This window comes from Gobius niger (assembly GCF_951799975.1).
Source record: "Gobius niger genome assembly, chromosome: 10".
Classification (NCBI taxonomy): Eukaryota; Metazoa; Chordata; class Actinopteri; order Gobiiformes; family Gobiidae; genus Gobius; species Gobius niger.
This window is the reverse complement of record NC_136861.1, coordinates 23,186,902-23,205,817: the sequence shown is the minus strand read 5'-3', so window position 1 is coordinate 23,205,817 and position 18,916 is coordinate 23,186,902. Positions and strand designations below refer to the sequence as shown.

Below are 18,916 nucleotides of genomic sequence, written 5' to 3'. Positions count from 1 at the left end.
AAGGAAAACAAAGCGATTTCATCATCAACCAGATTATTAAAGCGGGTTTGCTCATTTGGTTTAGAATGCAGTCCATCTTAGTGATGCTTTACCTCTGCATTATTATGAGCCCCACAGGGAAACTGAGTTCGTATAGAGGGTAAGGGGGTCTGAGCAAAGACCGTTCATCAAGTCTATAGTGCCACAGGAGGCCGAACGGTTGACTGTGTAAATAGCTGGGCGAGTTCACTTGTAGCATGAATTCACCAAATGTCTCATTAACACACACTTAAACTCCACGGTTTGCGCTCACACTTAAACGTGTGCAGGCTCTGGTGGCCAAATTAATGCTGCATGTTTTAATTTCCATGAGGGAGTAAATTAAAAGCTGATAATGGATGCAAATCTGGCAGAATTTCCTCTCAGGATGCGCAGAGCTGCACTCCACAGCGGGGCGTGTGCACCATCAAGATTGCTCTGCTACCAATTAGCGCAGAAAAATCACAGACGACAGGAAGCCATTCACTAATTTGAAAAATAGAACATTTTAATAAAGGCTACATCTCTTCATAATTACAATAATTAAAGTACCTAGGCATCTTTTCATCTGAGCTCTATAGAACGCTTAATTTACAGTTTACAAGTGAGCCAAGGAAGCCATGAAATTATATAAAACATAAACATGAAACAGCTGCTGAAGGCATAAAGTATCTTTTCAACATAACGGTCCCTTGGAAAAATCAAGGGAGTAACACCACCCTGAAAACTGGGTGACACACGGCAATAATCCATGTAGACACAGCGACTGTACTGAATCACTGCCACAACAGTGCACGCACACGACACACAGACGCACAAACACACACAGGGACACTTAGAGCTTCTGTTGGGTTATAGTCTTTGTGGTGTAAACATTTTGGGGACTCCTCTTTCGTAGGCTTTTGTGCAACGCCTGCGACCACGGGAACAAAAGGCACTAAGATACGAAGCCACGAAGGCCATCAGTGATGAGTCCCAGAGCAAATTCAACTGTAAGAGCATTTTTGTTCCATTTTCCTGACAATCAAGGCCCTTGACAGCAGTAGTACGTCTATGGTTATTTTACTCTTAGAGGGCATTCCAATGATCTTGAATAAGAGCTTTTCCAGAGGCTTTTCTTGACTGAGAAATGAACGATCCCTCTCTAAGCAGCTTTGTCCACACAAGGTCAGATGGGGTAGATTCCAATAAATAGCAATAAAATCGTTACACAGCAAAACAATGATCACAATACAATGTACTGTATGTGCATATACATAAAAGTGGGGCACAGATAAGGGGGCAGCGAGGAGCAACGTCCACTGCCCTGAGTCTTTTTAAGTGGTCATTCACCTCATTCAGTCTCTCCATGATTTAGTCCGACTTGAGAGTTAATGATTTTCTCGTCAGAAAAGTCCAGTAATTGTGAAATCTCTCAGTCCATCGATGTTGGTAGAACAGACGCGAATCATTATTGGGTACATCCACTGTGTAGTGATAGTCCACAGGCAGATTCAGTCCATCCTCTCCACTTTGCCCAGGATCTTTCCTTCGTACATGGGCAGCGGCGAGCAGTCGTCCGAAACCTCCTCGAACACGGCGCCGCACTCGAACTCGTCACTGGCCTTTTTGAAGTAGTACCTGCAACAGACAGAATAATACACATCTGTAAATAAAAAGGCAATAAATAGGATGTATGACACTTTGTGCAGGTCTCACACACATCCTAATCACCATCTTCCACTTTTGTTGGTTAGAAAATGCCTCGGTGCAAAGCATAGCCACTGGAGATCATTTCAAAGATTACTCAAAGATGCGCGAGTGGGTCGAAGCACAGGTACAGATGTGTTCTTGATGAGAGAACAACATTGTAGCATGGTAAAAAAAAAAAAAAAGCAGCTCTTTAACACGTCCAGTGGCACATAGGCCTGTCACGCCCGCACAAGTTCAATATATTGAGGCAGGGAAGTATTGCGATAAACGATATTATTGACTCGATACTAGATTCGGTCAAAAAATGACAGTAAATCTTTGCTTTAAAAGTGCATCATCATATCCTAAAATACCACACATGCTGCAATAAACATGAAATATAATATAACTCAATTTTACAAGAAAAAAATAAGGGGTAAATGCTAATGAATGTACAGACGATAAATATCGAGCCCAAAAATGCATCGTTTATCATTATTTATTGAACGATAAGTCGATATAGTAATCATTACAGCCTAATTTACATCATCCATCAGACCCGACTGTTCTAGATTCTTTTTTGGGGTTAAACGTAAGTGGACCCGCTTGGTCCATGGAGCTCGGGTTGTAACTACAGCACAACCCAGCTTCTCGTCAGCCATGACTTCATTGGGCCATTAATGAGCACCCCCCCCCCCCTCTCCCCCCAACCACCCTCATTTTGAAGGAAGAGAAAGCAGCGGGGGTGATCTGGTTTAGGGGTTCCAGAATCCACTCATTAACTATGTAATGGAAAATGCTGGTGTTTGCTCCGTGTGTGGGGCGGCTGGTATGCATGTGTGTTTGTGTGTTGGGAATACTTCGCTTTTTAACGAGACGGAAGGCTGACAAACTCAAACATGCAATTCTTATAAAAAACGGAGTCTTTAAAAATGATGCAAAGGTGCCTGTGTGCTCCAATCAGAACAAGGGTGGCGGCTAATAAAACGCAGCTGCACCCAAGTGTTCAGGAAAGCTTCAACTAGGGGAGGTACAGGGAGTATTTAAGGCGACAGGGCAGCGCTGTCTCATCCTGGAGCTGAAGAGGATGCTTCTATTAAAACGCTTCCCAAAGTCATGCTCTCTTCTGCTGAGAGACAGACAGAGCGAAGCCGAATTTCCACTGGAACATGTTTTATGTGGCAAGATCTTTTTTTTTTTTTTTCCCTTCACTGCTCCTCTCTCTCCGTTTGCTCTGACATCTGGCACCAATATCGTCTGGCAGGGCCCAGCAGTACTGTTCTTTGTTGAACCGCTGCCATGTTGAAATGACCCAACTCCACACATTCTCTGGCTGCTATTAAAGAGCTGTGCCGCGTTTGGTCCAAAAATGTGGATGGTATGACACAGGAGCGGAGACAGCAGCGACTGGAGAGCCAGGGATGACGCTTTAGAAAAAAGGGGGGGCCAGTGGACAGATGTGAACTGCTCTTGCTAAGTACTTTTCACATGTGCTCAAGGGAAAGCAATGCACACATCTGGACAGAAGAGTCTCTCAAAATTAGACTTTGAACCTGTAATTACCAGCACAATACGCACAACAACACATGTTTAACCTTTAGAGTCAGAGCTAAAAAACATTGATCCTTCGCCTTTCATGCCCTCTGCTGCGAGACAATCAAAGCGAGAGCTCAGATTGAGAGCGGTGCAACCTCCATCAGGACTCTGCTGTGACAAATGAGCGGATCTGGCATTTAACAATCTGCCTTTCAGAAATATCCATAAAATTATTACAACATGTGTAAACAGTGTGCGTGTTTGCCGCCGGCTCAGTGGAGTGTGTGTGTGGTGCAGAAAAAGAGAGGCCTGATAGCATCAGTGAAGAATTTGCACGCTGGCCATTTGTGTGAGTCTTTGTTGGTCAAAATGAAAGGGGCCGGGGTTTCAAAGCCATGTGTATTAAGTGTGCCTTAGCATGGAAATCAATACCAGATGGGACCCAAATCGCTGCAGTTCAAACTCTCTAACTGCCCCCCTTCTCTCTCCCTCTTGTCCTTTCCTTTTCATGGCAGCGCCTTTAGCACACACACTCACAGAAAAGCCCCACAGAAGCCAGTGTGGACTGCACACATCGACAAACACAAGTGCTCAACATAGGCCCAATAAAACCAGGAACTCGGCGTAATCGTTTAAGGACACAATTCACAAAGAGTGTCAGTGACAGACTAGTCCCTCAAGTGGTCTAAAGATCTAGCCTTTTGGAACAATGTACAAGCAACACCCGAGGCCCTTAGTATGTTTAGATTCCGCCTGATCCTCGTTGCTCACCTGTAGTTGCCCTTCTTACGGAGCTGCTCCTTAAAGTGTCCCAGAGTGAGACTGTGGCTCTTCATGGTTCTCCGGTACGGGATCTCCTCCCCGCAGAAGAAATACGTCACCACAGTCTCTCCACCACTGCACACTGCGGGATGCCCTGATGCCTTCTTATGCTCCTTGGTCCTGTAAAACATCAGATCCACATTAGAAGATGTGGCGCGCCAACCGAAAAGGCGAGGGTGAATTAGCTACACAAGACAGAATATGAAATGCAGTTCTGAGTAACAGCAGAAAATGAGTGACCCTGCTCTTGTGTTGGTTGTGCAATCACAAGGGCCACAGAATTATCAATTCCCCTTCAGCTATATCCAAGGCTTTGTAGGCCCACTTCAGAGGCGCGCGCTCTCTACTGCCAGAGCAGTGAAGGCCCGCCAATAAAAATGATACATATAAGAGTGCATATATGAAAGCCATGTCTGAGGCAGGTGGTGTTGACTACACTCTCCACACAAGCAGCACATGCACAGGGTCACCTCTATAACGGTGTGTGGGTATTTCTAAAAGGTGGAAGCAGGTGACATGGAGAAGACTTAAAAGGCAGAAGTACACTGGCAGGTGGAGGCTATGGCTGAGAGGAAGAGGAGCAGAGAGGAGGAGGGGACAGGGAGGCATCGTACTCTTCTGATTGGACGCCCGGGTTGTTTAAGAGGGGAACGCCAGGACTGTTGGCTTGAGGTTGCGGGTTAGAGGCCCCGCTCTGGACAGGCACTAGATGGCTCTTCTCACGTGGGACACTGGATGACGAATGTCTGGAGTAAACAACAAACAGTCAGAACCTTCCCATGTGACACGTGTCAAGCAAAGGCAGGCAGCTCAACGCACCTCGGCTTGGTGGCTTTGGTGGAGACCTCCTCCAGTCTGCGACAGGCCTCCTCCAGCTGGGCCAGAGTGTTGGGCGGGGGCAGTGGGGGCATCGCTGGGTCTTGAATGAACGGCTGTGCGGGTTGGTGGCTGCGGAGATGGCCACAGCTTCCACCACCGCCCCATATATGGGTCTGGGTTGCGGAGCTCCCGAATGACTTTTTGGTGGTTTGGTTACTGTGAAACGATAAACTACATGTCAGGCAAAGAGCATATCTCCACTAGCAGCTTCAAGAGAACCTCGGTCCTTACCTAGACTTGTGCCTGCTTTGGCGTTTATTCTCCAAAACCCACTGCAGCACATTTTGGGCGGGGTCTGTAGTGTCGCTGGGCAGCTGCAGAGCACTACAGTCCTCCATGCACCGGTCTGCAACACCATCCTCTGCCCCCAACCGGCACAAGCAGCGGGACAGAGAGCTGGACCGCCTGAAAGGCAAGTGACAGGGATGTTATAGTCACGTGAGTGAGAGCCACACAAATGAAAGTTCACTACAAGGCTAAAAGTACTGACCCCATGGTGTTGTCGGTTGAAACAGCGCCGCACATTTCCCGTCCCAGGCTGCGGCTGCGTTGGTAAGGCGGACACGGCTGACACTCGGGCGCAGAGCATAGACGATGCGCTCGGAGCGCTGCCTCTCGCTCGATCTGCTCCGTGCTCTTGAGACTGTCATGGTGATGGATGTAGTGATGGTGGATGTGTTTGGTGCTCTGCCGGCTTATCACTGTTCGGTTTGGTCCAAGGGAGACAGTAATGGACCCCTGCTCCTGTGTTGACACAGACGTCCCGGTGCGTCCAAGGCCTTTTAGTGCGAATCCTGGCAGCATGAAGGGGCGGTGTTCAGGGGAGGTGGAACGGGGCGAGTGCCGGCCGATGGCGGGAGATTGACACCCGGGACTTTTCAGGACACGGGACAGGTGTTCATCAAGGATGGCCTGGGGGTCTTCATCCGAGGAGCCCGAGAGGATGGACAGCTGGTGGTGTGAGAGCTGGGGTGAGCTTCCCAAAATCTCAGCATCCTCTCGCTCATCCTCCTTTATAACAAAACAATACCATTTATTTAATTGAAACACAAACACTGACCCATTCCATGGTCCAACGCCCAGCACAAACCTCTTGGATCTGCTGCAGCCTGTCCTCGCCCCGGTCCTGCTCACGCTTAAGGCTCTCCAGTCGGGCAATGAGCTGCTCTGCAAATTTTGCAGGTTCCAGCGGAACTACTTCTTTGGGAGGACGACGAGTGCGCTATGGGGAAAAGGGTCAATATTAGCATTTGTGCCTAGGTATAATGGGACACATGAAGGTTCAGATATAAACTTCATCATTTAATTATCAATCTCTTCCATGTTTGTACATGTGTTGAGTTTGTGATTTTTGTTTTGTTTTCATAAACATTGTGGTAAACTGCTCCTAAGGCTTCACTAATTAAAAAAATACTTTTTGGATGTTGAGCGGGCACAGCGGCGGGAGGCAAGCCTGGTGTACGGACACATGAAGTCAGGCCGCTGCTGGTCGCCACTGTCATCATCAGCGGGCCTCTTTAAAGTCCCCGCACTTCAAAGACTTCCTCGTCAAATATCAAACACTCAGTGGGGGAGAGCGGGTGGCAGAGGGAAGGACGGAGCGATTGATAGATGGAAGCACTGGCTTTACATCTAGGAATAAAAGGCACGCATCGACAGGGGGTGGAAGACAGCTCCACAGAGGACAGCACGAAGGATTAAAAATATGAAGTTCAGATCCAGAGATGTGCACTCGCAGGAGGTGAGGAACAAATGAAAAGGAGGTTTGTCAGAGAAAGATAAAAGGTTCAGCTAATTTACCCCCTCTGTGGCCACACAGGAAGCATCTCATACAGGGACACTATCATTTATGTGTGGACTTATCTCACATTATCTGCATTTGTGTACTGCCCCCTTTCAAAATGTGCTTATTCCTTTGTGGGATGTGGGATGAAGGGGAGAAAAAGAAAGACGTGTGCTTTGATGAAGCCTGAGGCTCCTGCAGCATAGACTTGGCAACCACTGCCAAAAAAAATAGGCAAGCAGCAAAACAGAAATATTTCAAAATAGTGGTGATCAGTGCGTTTTGTCTCTAAATCCAAAGTTACACAAGTCTTTTTTATAATCAAACATTGTTTTGGACTTTCATATTCAGTCCAAGTCCTGACCAAGCGAGGCTCACATGACCACCTCAGATCCTCCACGTTTTGGGAAACGGGGGTGGGAGAGGGCGACGGAACTGTGGAAAAAAGGGCCAGCTCAGTGGGAAGTTGTCACTTCCTTGTGCGTTTGCTCCATTCATCCTCGGATCAAAGCCTCGTGTGTGCATGTGCATGTGCAAAGTGTCTGAGTATCTTTGTGTTTTTGCCGGGGAACGGGGCTGATTTCAGAGCCCGTGGGATAAAGCAGCAGAGATCTTCCTCATCTCCCCTATTCTCCATATTTACAGCATCGGTGGGGAAGAAAAACCCCGGTGTGTTGGGAGCGCTGCGGCGATAAACAGCTTAGAGACCTCAGCGTCTCCCGCAGACTTCAAGGAACCCTAATGGGGGTGTAGGTGACACCAAAGGTAAAGTAGGCCCCTGTCTGAATGTGTGTGCACAACGCCTGGGTTGGAGGCAGGCTCTTTGACGCTGCTCTTTAGATCTGAGCTGGTGTTGCTGAATTGAGAATGCCGAACACACTTTGTGCAAACCTATTCATAGAACCCAGAGAGACCCCCGAGCAGAGGGTGGTATGGAAATTACACTGTGGGGCCCAGGTTCAAAAAGACTTGTGTACGTACAGGAAAGGCGGGCAGAGACACTTGGCTGTTCATCTTCATGTTTCGCTGCATCTCTCGCTGTAGCTGCTTTCGGGAGCCCAGTTTATATGGAGGGATGCCATCTCTGAAAAGGGGGGAGAGACATCACAACTTAGCCGCATTGACACAAATATTAGGGCAACAGCAAGTCAAGTAAACAGACGTGCAGCTATAGCCAAGTCTGAAATCTCTAAGACCAGTGAGGCGGTGTTTTAAAGTGATCATACTGGACACCATAGGCTCCAAATCCAGTGCCTTGGATTGTAAACCGGAGCACTTGACACCATAAACCGTGTCTCCAATCCCCCGTGTGACCTAGTCTAAACCGAGGACCACTTTTCCACTTTTTGCTTTGAAACGCCACAGTCATGCGCATAAGCAAACCCCCCCAAACCCCCCCCACCCCATCCCTCTGCCACCCCCCTCCCCAATTTTCATTTGGCAAGCAGTGCCGCAGTCAGCCTCTGATCTCCGCACATCAAAAGGCTGGTTTGTAAGATAAGGTAATGTTTGAAGTCTGCGCAGCTGCATTCCCTAGCGTCCAAGCAAATCCATAAATAAGATATAAGCAACCCCCCCCCCCCCTCCCTCACTCCCTCCCTCCCGCAACACTTTCTTTCTCTTCCCACCCATCCGCCTCATCACCGTTACTTCTCCCCATTCTTTTAGTTTATCGGCAAAAATCATCTGAATTCTGCGTTCATGTGGCCACAGTTTACCAACCCACACACACACACACACGCACACACAACGAGATATCCTGATCAAGGCTTGAGCGGGCAGGAAATGGCCCGGCTTTGTGCAAAGTGCAATGGGATAGGAGCGTACAGTTGGCCGGGCCGCTTTGAAGCTTTTAGAGATATGGCTATGGCGAGAGATTCCCCCCCCCAACCCGTGGTAAAAACGCTTTACAGCCGGCCATATTCTGCTGTAATTACCACAGTCATATAAACTTAACAATGGTGTCGTAAAGTCGCGGTGAACTTTAAGCGCTTCGTTGATGACACCTCTCTCTCTCTCTAGATGAGGTAAGGGAAGACCATCCCATAATGTTTTTGGTCCAAAAAAAGTTGCTGACCCGAGCGCTGGCCTTGAGCTGTACACAATGACTTCACCCCACCTGTGATTACACCAAGCAACCCTTCAGAGAAACTAGGCCTTCTGCACGTAGTGCACTGATAAGGGCTAGCACGGGTGTTTTACTACAGGCAATCAGAAAACTGGTTCATGTGGCACCATGAGCCATGTCTTTATTGATTACAGTAAGTGTCAGTTTTTAAAGAGGGACAAATACGGTGCTTTTAGAGCATTAAAAGTAGGTAAACAACATAGATACACTGTACATGGAGCTTCTTCAGGTGGTTCTCTGGGTCATCTGCAATTTGAGACTTTATTAATCTGACAGTAATTGGAGACGATTTCATTTCTACTATAAGTTCAAATGATTTACACCACATTTAGGATCCAATTTAGTCCAATTTGCATCCATTTATACCCTTTTTACACCCAATTAGGGCAGATTTGATCTTTATCTAGGCCTAGAAGAGCTCAGCAGGTTGAATTTTTCTGAGCTGGTGGTAATTAGTATAAAACTTTTGAGATCCACTGTTATAGAAGATAATATGCGTTCGACAACAATGCATTAAAGTGATACTCTGTAAGTTTGCAAAGTGAGGAGAGAGTGGAATATGAAAGTAAAATCATATCAAGTCACTCCCCTCTTTAAACAGAAAGCTCTTCTTGGTCTTAGTTTGCATTTTTTTTTTAAGTAAACGATCAAGCTCCTCCCCATCCCCCCTGATTGGACCTGACAGGCTGGTTCACAAGTGAACACTCATCTCATTGGTCAACGCGGGAGGATACGAGACTGTCATTAGTTGCTGAGATCTGGGAAGAAGAGACTTTCTATCAAAACGCAAGACCAGGTGGGTGATTTTTCACATTTTATAAAAAACTTAAAACATTTATACTTCCAGACTATCACTTTAAGTGGAAAAGGCGGCATAAATTTATTCCTGCAATGGAGCTACTAAACTACTGTTTTTTTCACTTTGTTTACATGACATGGAGGGAAGAGGAAAAGCAAAAACAGTCGCAGTTCAGGTACGTTTGCTCAGACTTGGATATTGCTGAATCATGCACAAAAGTCCCCATTTCAGTCACTGCATCCTCCATTCGACCCAAACACAACCACAAAGCTGAGCTGGTCATAATAAACCACTTACACACTGCCGTCGGTCAGAGACACGGAGTCGTCGGTCAGAGCGTCACTGGACACCTCGCTGTCGTAGGTGCTGCCGACGGGCGCGAACAAGCCCCCCTGGCACCCCCCTCTCCTGTACGATCTATGAAGGTTAGAACAACACAGGGCTGGATTAATGCGCGAATCACAGAGCGGTGACCAACAGGTGGCTGCGAACATCGTGTCGAGATTCGGACCGAGAGGGTTTTTCAATGAGACAAACGACACTTGGGGGTTGTGCGATCAAAGTGGGGAATGTGTGCTCGTGTGACCTTGACTGCCATGAATTATTCTAATCAGCTCTTGCAAAGCCTGGCACCCGGCTTCAGCCAAACAACACTTCAGCTGTTTGCGTACAGTAACAGTGCTGCAGCCGCCCTGAGGGAAACAACTTCACCCTTTCTTTACTCTCCTCTCATTCCTGCTTTTTTATCTCCGGATTTCAACTCGGGACCTCGATCAAGACAGGAGCACCTAGATGGAGGATTAGCCCGAGTTCTGTGCAGGTTTCTTGAGATGATACTGGAGTGTGAACATGCAAACTCCACACAGATTCGCCTCGTGCTGCGTGTGCATGCTCCACAAGGCATGAGAACAGTCAAAGGAGCGCGAGCATAGACACTATAGTGGAGAACAGAGGAAGACAGGGGCAGCATGACTAAAGCTGTAGGCCTCAAGCTCAGGGCTGACCTTCACAGAGTCAGGTATTCAACACAGCTGGCCTCGCATTCCTTGCCCCTGCCTCTCATTTAGCCCTTGGTCCCTCCCTTCTCTTTGAGCAGCTCCCTCTCCTCTTCCTCTCCTGCCTTTGCACACTGTTTTCCCCTCACTTTCGCTCCAGAAGCATGCCTCCAAGTCCCCGTCTCAGAGTTTTCAAAAGCAACACAAGATAAAAGTGGAGGAGGCGGGGGGAAGCAGCAAAGGAGGGAATCAGAGGAGAATTGACGCAAACAAGAAAAAAAAAAAAGGGGGGGGGGAGTGGGTTGGGGTGCTCCTGGTTCTGAGCTGGAGCTGCTGCCGCTGTTCAGGGTTTGTTTTCTCCTCAAAAACAGAGTTAAATGAGAAGAGATGAGGAGAGGAGAGCGGAAGAGGGAGAAATGAGTTCCACATGTTTTGAAAGAGTTTGGTGACAATGGGAGGCTCCAGGGATCTATTTCAAAAGGAGCCCTTTTCTTCGTTTGGCCACATTAAACAGAGCCATGCTGTCAACTCTGCCATCCACAGGTAGCTGCCACTTGGCTAACCCTGTTTCTGAGCTGTGTTTGAACCAATCCTCTCATGTGCTGCGGCACTGCAGCTCTGATGTAAATACAGATCTCAGGAGACAGTGGTGCAATGGGACGCAGCAGAAGCTTGTGATCTATTCTTTGGCAGAATTCACACTCTAAATCTTTCAATACAGCATCACTTCTTTGAGAAAACAAGTGTTACAAGTGTGCGCAAAATTGGAAAGGGTCTGAGACAGACACAGATAAGAGTGAGTGCAGTGCAATATACAAGTTGCAGTCTTACCTATAGCTCCTCTCCATCACCTCCATGGCCCTTATGGACATGGGGGCCCGCTGCACGTTGGTGGATAGTCCAATCAGGGATTTGGCTTTGAATTCACAGCTCCACTCCTCCTCCTCAGGCAGCGTGGACATGTATCCACAAACTGCCTTCAGGTCAGCCAGACCGTTGGCACCGACATGCCCAGGGTTTTCTCCAGCTGTCCTCACGTACTCCTGGTAAATGTCAGAGCCCAGGAACTGTTGGTAGGCACTCTCCTCCATGTTGCTCTGAATCTCCATCTGAGCCTGGTCAAACATCGCAGAGTCTATGTGCAGCTTCTTGACATTATCCCTAATAAAGGTTTTAGTAGCAGGCTTGAGCTGTTTGGCAACAATGCTGTCGTTTTCTATGTAGCGTTTGTAAATAGCTTTGGCCACTCTCAGAGTTTTTGTATCTTTGAGGTCCATTAGCCTGAAACCATTGCAGGCAAACCAGAAGTCTAAAGTATCAACACACTGCTCTTGCTCCAGAAAGGTCCTGAACAGAAGAGCGCCGTCCTGGTCTCCAAGGAGGGAGTGCAAAGATTTATTCCAGCGGGACAGCGGCGAGTCTGGGGAGGCACTCCCCTCTGGCTCCCCGAGTCCATCCTTGTTCCTCCGGGACGAGCTCGGAGAGCCTAGAACAGCTGATTTTGGAGATTCCAAAGGTTTCATCATTGTGGGTTTGGCGGGGTAGCAGGGCGCATCGCCCTCCCCCCCAGGCACCGGGGGCCGAGGAGCATCTTCTCGGAAACTACTGGAGATATGGTCCATAAGCGCCCGGCTCATGGCTCCTCTGAGCTTCTACTGTAATCTGCTCACTCTTATGTCAGCAGGGAGCTTCTCTCCGGCTGCCCGTCTCCTTTCTGAAACACAAAGTATTGATCTAATCAAAACCAGATCTGCCCCAACTTCAAAGAACCAGACACAGCAAGAGTCGTTTTAGTCCTTTACGGACTTTCACACAAATCAGAGCAGACGAAGGGAAAAGCATTGAGATGTGTGTGTGCGTCAAAAAGCATTACTTTACATTTCAACATGAAAAGAAAACAGCCTTTTCATCTAAATGTGGAACATATTGCTGACATCCAAAGAAAAAGAGAACATGCAAAAACTGAACAAAAACTAGTCCCTCGCCATTCAAACTAGCACGTCTCTACTAAACTATACCACACAGCATAAATCTGTGCCGATGCAAAGATCACAGTCTGGATTTTCATAAACGCTGTTCTGAGCATTGCGTCCACAGCACAACTAAATCACAAGAAAATGAACCACACCAGCAGCTACCTGTAGGACCTGCCATGGGACCAACTCGCAGGAAAAAAACAGACCTGAAGTCACCCCTAGAGTTAGATTAAAAAACGCAATCGGCCGATCACGTCGCTGCATCCAGACTCCTCAACGCTGCAGATGTGCAACATTGCAGATTCCACTTAGAGGTTTCTAACTTCAAACTAAAACGAGACAGCTCCGAAACAAATGAAAGTCTAGCATTACAAACACAAAAAGTAGTAAAACGCGCACACGCCTTAACATCAAGCCAAAAAAGTAACATGTGGCCAATTCCACCGCTTTCTAAACGCTTTAAATAGTTTACACGCGCGCAATTTACGCACGACGCTTAAAAAAACCCCACCACGTCTCGTAGCTTGGATGTAAGGGAGGACTTCAACCTCAAAAATAAACTAAAACATACACTTTACGATTACAACTGGGGCGAAACTGTGAGAAAATAGACTAAAACTGAGGCGTGTGATCAGTTCCAGTCCGTCCTCTGTCTGAAAACGGCTCCAAAAACAACCATTTCGGACGGAACATTACTTCAAAGGCGAGTCGAGCACATCAAAGGGAACTCCAATGGGGGGCCAGTATGAGGAGGCACACACTCTGGTAACTTACCATCGATCTACGAGTTCCCGACTCACGCGTAAAAACTCCCGCACCGGTTTATCCAACAAAAGGCGAGCATAATCCACACTTGATCGTCTCCAACGGCGCGTCCAGATAAAGTCCTCTCGGTGTAAAAGTCGGTGCACGATGTGAAAAATGCAGCCGAGGGGGGAAAAATGCCGCTTTTCTCCCTCCTCCCTTTTCCTCCCAGCGGTTTCAGGCTGCCATGCTTGCGCGGTGGGTCTCTCCTGTAGGCGACTCCAACACCAACTGAACTGAGAGGCTGGAGCAGCGCACTTCAAAGTAAGGATCCGACTGCACGGGTCCCGGAAGCTGCATAAAAAACAATTGCGCCTTGATACCCCGGGAAAAAAAGAATAGAAAATGGAAAAAAAATCCAAGCGACGCTCTGATACACACGGACCCAAAAAAAAAAGATATGGCACAAACCAGGGCGTTTCAAGTCGTGTTTGACTTTTTTTTTTTGTTGGATTTGTGAAACCTCTGCAGCGCTGTTTCCCCCCCAGATCACGAAGTTGCCGCTACAATGTGAGGACCTTATCAAAGAAAGGCAATCTTCAGCCAACTCCCCGAGGCTTTTGGAGCGTCAGAAGTAACTGATCTGCCGCCCCAATAGCATTATCGCTACAATCCCTCTGTTGCTACATAAACTTTAAAGAAAAGGAGCAGCAGCAGAAGAAAGACCTTGTTTTGTGTGTGTGTGTTTTTTTTTTACGGTCCGCATAGTTTTTGTGAGCTTAAACCACACGGGGTCCAGGACAGGGGAACGGGACGCGCACAACACAAGCGCCAAATCTTTGTAGATAATCATGCGCAACAAAACAAGTGCATGCATTTTACTACAATGCTCTTAAACTATTTAAAATGTCCGTGCATTAAACCGGTATTTCACAGTAAATGGCTACCAGAGTAATATTGTCTACTTGTAAACAGTGCAGCTGCATCAAAGACATAAAATCATAGCCTTCTTTCGTCACTCCACAGCTCCTACCAGTGGCGGAAACGGCTCACTGACGCCCGAGATGAAGATGTTTGTTCACTAAGGAGGAGAAGTTCCCCTCAGGGCTGTTATTGTATAATTCTGAACGACTGAAAGTCTCTCTGGGTGCCAGCAGTTTTAATTCTCTGCTTTGTGTATGCACCCTTTAGATTTAGGCTGGTTGTTTGTTTGGTTCCTACGGTGCATGTTAATGAGCATATGTGGGACTCATGCATGTAAACACACCACAGCGGATTGTAAAGCATGGGAACAACGCTTTTATCAAACTGGCAATCGACACGGCAAATATAAGCTGTTTTTTTTGTTGATTGAAGAGAGAATTGAGGTACTTCTTGTGCAATACAACTGGCTTTAGTCCTGCGTTAAAGGGCTGTTTTGTTTCAGTGGGCATGGGCTCAAAAAAGATAAGCGCAAAGACAGTAACTTTGATCAGCGTGTTTGCTAAAGGTCCAGTGGAACTTTCTCCCTTGAAGCTCTTATGGCGAATAAAGGAGACGATTGCGCTTGGAGTGCGCTGTGACTAAGAGCTTACTCATGATTCAAAGCCCACTTATCATAGTCAAACAGCATCAAGGTTAGATATGACTGCAGAAGATGTACCTCACTGATCCACTGCCAACGACAAGCACATGTCCAAAAAAACAGGAGCTATGACTGTCAAGCTGTTTACATAAGCTTTATAGTTATATTACAAAAAAAAGTGATCAAAACAGGAAAATCAAGCAAATTGCCAAGAACGCCATTGGTGATTTAAAACTAGAAATATTATTGCTCTAAAAACAAAGGTTGCTAAGGTTGTGCTGAACACACTGAACCATTGCAGTGAATGATCTAAATGGAATGCATTGCCGTAAGAGCCATTAACATTATTGCATTGTTTTCTGTGTAAAAAGAATCAAAATGGTTTCACACAGAGAACACTTGACCAGGAACAATAACTAGGAAACTGAATGAGCATTTGACAGGTTAGACTTTCACCTGATCAACATAGACAATTGTATTTGATATTGCGCAGAATAAAAAAGCTACCTCTTTATTTGAAATGGGCTCAAGATGTGAAAGTAAATGCTGCGGCTGTACTATTCACATATAAACACATTTTGATATGGAACCCTTTCTCTGTCATTTATTCAAAATGTTCTTTACAAAATTCCCAATTTGTTGGTGTCAAACTACAATAGGATTCATCTCCACAGACATATTCATGAAAACCTGTTATATGCACATTTTATGTTGATAATGGACAAAGCAAACAGTGAGGTTTAACAATTAACCAGAGAAAACTGTGTTTGGATCCAGTAATAAGCTAAAGTTACGGTCTGTATCCAACAGAAGGCAATTTGAGAGTTTTTTTTTCTCGTTCAAGGCTATGAAACCAAACAGCTCGGATAAAAACGATGAATGAATGAACTGTCATTGTGAACTGAAGCAATGACTGAACATTTCGGTGCATTTTCGTTGACTTTAGCGACCGAGTTTACCCTGGACAGTTATAACACACCAGGGTAGGACCATCACCATGGTGATACTGCGGACCCCCCTCGGTACCAGGGGCCACTTCTGTGACCCACCCCCCGCCACTACGGTTCACTGAAGGTCCCATCCTGGCATGGGTCCACCCTGCTGCCCCTTTAGGAGATGTCCAGAGGTGTCCTTGGCTCCTGGCCCCATAAAAATGTCCCTTAAAAGAGCGTCCCGCAGGGGAGAGGTTACGGTGTGCAGCGTCTGTGTCTTTAGGTAGATAATATTACCGGGACAGGTCAATTTCACCTCGACTACAAAGGGACTATAAATACAGAGGAGCGAAGCACAAATCACCCGCAGCTTCATTGATTTGGGTGATGTTTACAGCGTCTAGAAGTTCAATAATACACACGTCGAGCTAGTTCCAGAGCTTGACTTATGGCACATGTGATAAAATGTCCGCAGTGGAGCAGTTATGAGCACTGGCGAAGGTTTAACGACAGGGTTATATGGCGGGGGCAGCCTGGACAGTTGTAGCAGCTACTGGTCACCACTGCTCGGTCATAAACGCCTCTGAAGTCCCTGCATCTATCAATACTGTGGCTTTACATTCCAACAGAGGTGGGAAGAAACCTTTAGACTTTTGTGGGAGTGACAAACATTCTTGTATGAAAACCACTCAAGTCAATGTAAAGAATTTGATGTTTATTAAAGGTGCATAATGCAACTAAGAGTGGTTAGTGTGGCACATTTACTTTTCATCCCGGTGGTCTGTACAACGCTCCAACTGTTTTGTAGGTTTCTGGTGAGAGGCTCCGTCAGCAGTGAAAACCTTCCAAACAGTTGATCCTGGAGCGTCCTCGAGACCACTGTGATTGAAAGTAAACTATGCTTTCGCTGCGTCACTACAAGGTCAAATACGCAGAAATATCACCGTTTTTTCCACATAAAAGATTGCATTATACACCTTTAACCATATATGATCTAACATGTGGGACGACTCAGAACAGGCTTTAATTTGCTCATAAAGGCTTAGCTGCATTGGTGACGGTCTAGATCAAATCCAGCCCTCCTGCACAGAACCTCTGGCCCCCAAGATGATTATTATGCAAATAAGGGATCAAATACCTATATCCCACTTGGTCATATATAAAACAGTGATTCTCAACTGGTGGGTCAGGACTCAAAAGTGGATCGTGAGCATATAGGGAACTTTTTTTTCCAATATTTTCCATCTGAAACTACACGGAAACACACTAGAGTCTGTTAAAATTAGTGTTATTGGGTTGTTTTGATCATAATTTCAGTCTTAAAAGCAAATTGTTCAATAAAAACGTGTGGTAAATACAATATTTTATAAGATATATGGCAAGTTACAGTTTTACTTGGGTTGCAGCTTGTCATTAAGGTAATGGTGGATCCACTTTAGAACCACTGGCAGAACATTGGCATTTGTGGAAAATGGTTCTTAAATTTAGGCTACAACAGCAAGGTTCGGCCCTTGGTGTTTTGGCGATGATGAAAATCGGCCCTCCATGACGCTAACTTGTCTACCCCGGGGGCCAAACAGAAAGGTCACAAAAATGTAACCTTATAATCTGTTGTTAAAGGAAGATATGTTCTTACCTGAGCTTAGACGAGTTGATGCGTACCTGTCTGGTCTTTGTGCGTGCGCTCAGCTACGCAAAAAGACCAAAGATGATGTCAGCATTTTGACTCTCCTTCTCTCCTCTATGTAGCTAAACAGAGGTGAAGTTAGAAGCGACCAAGCTCTTCCACGTTTCCCCTATTTAAATACGGTTGCGTGAGTAGCTACACGATCCAAGTATAGTCACACAAAATCAAACATGTACATTTTCTATTGTAAGGCGTGACAACACCTTAGGAGCACTTCAACTTCACCTCGTTTGGCCCCATAGACGAGAGGAGGAGAGGCTAAATGCTAACAGAAACAAGGCTTTGGTGTTGCTGTAATAGGACAAATATGGAAATTCTGCTTTAAAAAACACCGTAACATTTTGAGATAAGAGAATGTTTGAATTAACGAATATTATTCTGATATGTGAACATGAAGCTTTTGAGGCTTTTGAGGCACTGCAAGTAGGAGGAGTAACCAAATGTTTCACTGTTGCTGTTAGGTTACAGCTTTTTTTTCTCCCTAAACCTCAAAGACCATCACCACAGAACAATTATTAATGAGTAGAAATAAAAACTACTGCGTCATAAAACTACTGTGGGAATAACTGACTGATATTTGTGTTTAACTTCCCCTTTGAAGTCGCCTTTATCTCAAGACGGGGCCAGGGACAATTGGGGAGGACAATGGAAAATGAAACCAAGGAAAGAAGCTTATTATGTCAATTATCAACTGGAAGGAGGAGGAAGTCAGAAAGAAGACAAGCAGATAAAAAAGACAAGAGCTTGCCAATGTGTTTCAAGTTTGTTTAGAGTGTACACAGCCGGGGCAGGAAGCGCTCCAGAGTAGGTGACAACAGAGGCGACAATGGCATCTGACGGGAGCGAGGGGCTGATGAGAAGGGGCTTCTGGGGGTCAAATGGCACAATGCTGACCTCAAGAAGGGTAGAAGAAGACGTCAACTCTAATGGTGCAGTGTTGCAAATAGGAGAGGGTTTCAAGACGGACATGGTGCATAATAATAGTCTTAAAAGTTGAGGAAGTTTCTTTGTGCTGCTGCTGCTGCTGGAAGAAGTTGGACAAGAAAAGGTTTTGAGTTTGACTGGAAATTTGAAAGAGGCCACATATACAAAAAGGCTTGCATAATGGGAGTTTTGAAGCTAAAGGCTAATACTGAAAAGAGCTCGAGCTTGAAAAACTAATGGATTGGATGGAAAGGAAGCATTTATAACTACACAGGAAGTTAGCCGCAACGATCCCTGCACAGAGCCTTAGACGAGGGTCAGTCTTTTCAGTAGGATGCTTTCACTGTGTTTCTGAACCTTTAGCTCATTTTCAGATGGAGAGACCTCAACAACATGTTTTCTGATCATCTTTCACTGAGGGGAGTGCGAGCGCGACCTCATAAAATATTTGACCCTCC

At 46.2% G+C, this 18,916-nt stretch overlaps 2 protein-coding genes across 3 annotated transcripts in view; both read right to left on the bottom strand.

Annotated features, from left to right (window-relative positions):
• Nucleotides 1-505: 505 nt before the first annotated feature.
• axin2 (axin 2 (conductin, axil)) lies at nucleotides 506-13,662 on the bottom strand. 2 transcript variants are annotated; one of them, XM_079563938.1, is made up of 11 exons: nucleotides 13,382-13,661; nucleotides 11,463-12,345; nucleotides 9,934-10,053; nucleotides 7,691-7,793; nucleotides 6,017-6,148; nucleotides 5,417-5,937; nucleotides 5,158-5,331; nucleotides 4,867-5,082; nucleotides 4,662-4,793; nucleotides 3,997-4,167; nucleotides 506-1,638 (listed from the first exon to the last, which is right to left on the bottom strand). In XM_079563938.1, the coding sequence occupies exons 2-11, from the start codon at nucleotides 12,266-12,268 to the stop codon at nucleotides 1,512-1,514; spliced, it is 2,502 nt and encodes an 833-aa protein (XP_079420064.1). In that variant the 5' UTR covers nucleotides 12,269-12,345; nucleotides 13,382-13,661; the 3' UTR covers nucleotides 506-1,511. The 2 variants fall into 2 exon arrangements, with proteins under 2 accessions (XP_079420064.1, XP_079420065.1); XM_079563939.1 differs by lacking the exon at nucleotides 506-1,638 and having other exon boundaries at nucleotides 4,026-4,167; nucleotides 4,592-4,793; nucleotides 13,382-13,662.
• Nucleotides 13,663-15,870: 2,208 nt separating this feature from the next.
• The window catches only part of cep112 (centrosomal protein 112), a gene marked incomplete at its 5' end in the record, with an annotated part of 92,733 nt that continues 89,687 nt past the window's right edge, over nucleotides 15,871-18,916 (bottom strand). Inside the window, one exon of the mRNA XM_079563936.1 lies at nucleotides 15,871-16,074. The remainder of the gene's footprint in view (nucleotides 16,075-18,916) is intronic.

Excerpts from the sequence above, each read along its gene's own strand:
- axin2 (XM_079563938.1), bottom strand. The coding sequence starts at position 12,268 with ATGAGCCGGGCGCTTATGGACCATATCTCCAGTAGTTTCCGAGAAGAT. Across the intron at positions 7,794-9,933 it reads TCTCTGACCGACGGCAGTGT|AGATGGCATCCCTCCATATA; the intron begins GTAAGTGGTTTA and ends CCCCCTTTTCAG. Across the intron at positions 5,083-5,157 it reads CAAAGCAGGCACAAGTCTAG|TAACCAAACCACCAAAAAGT; the intron begins GTAAGGACCGAG and ends ATCGTTTCACAG.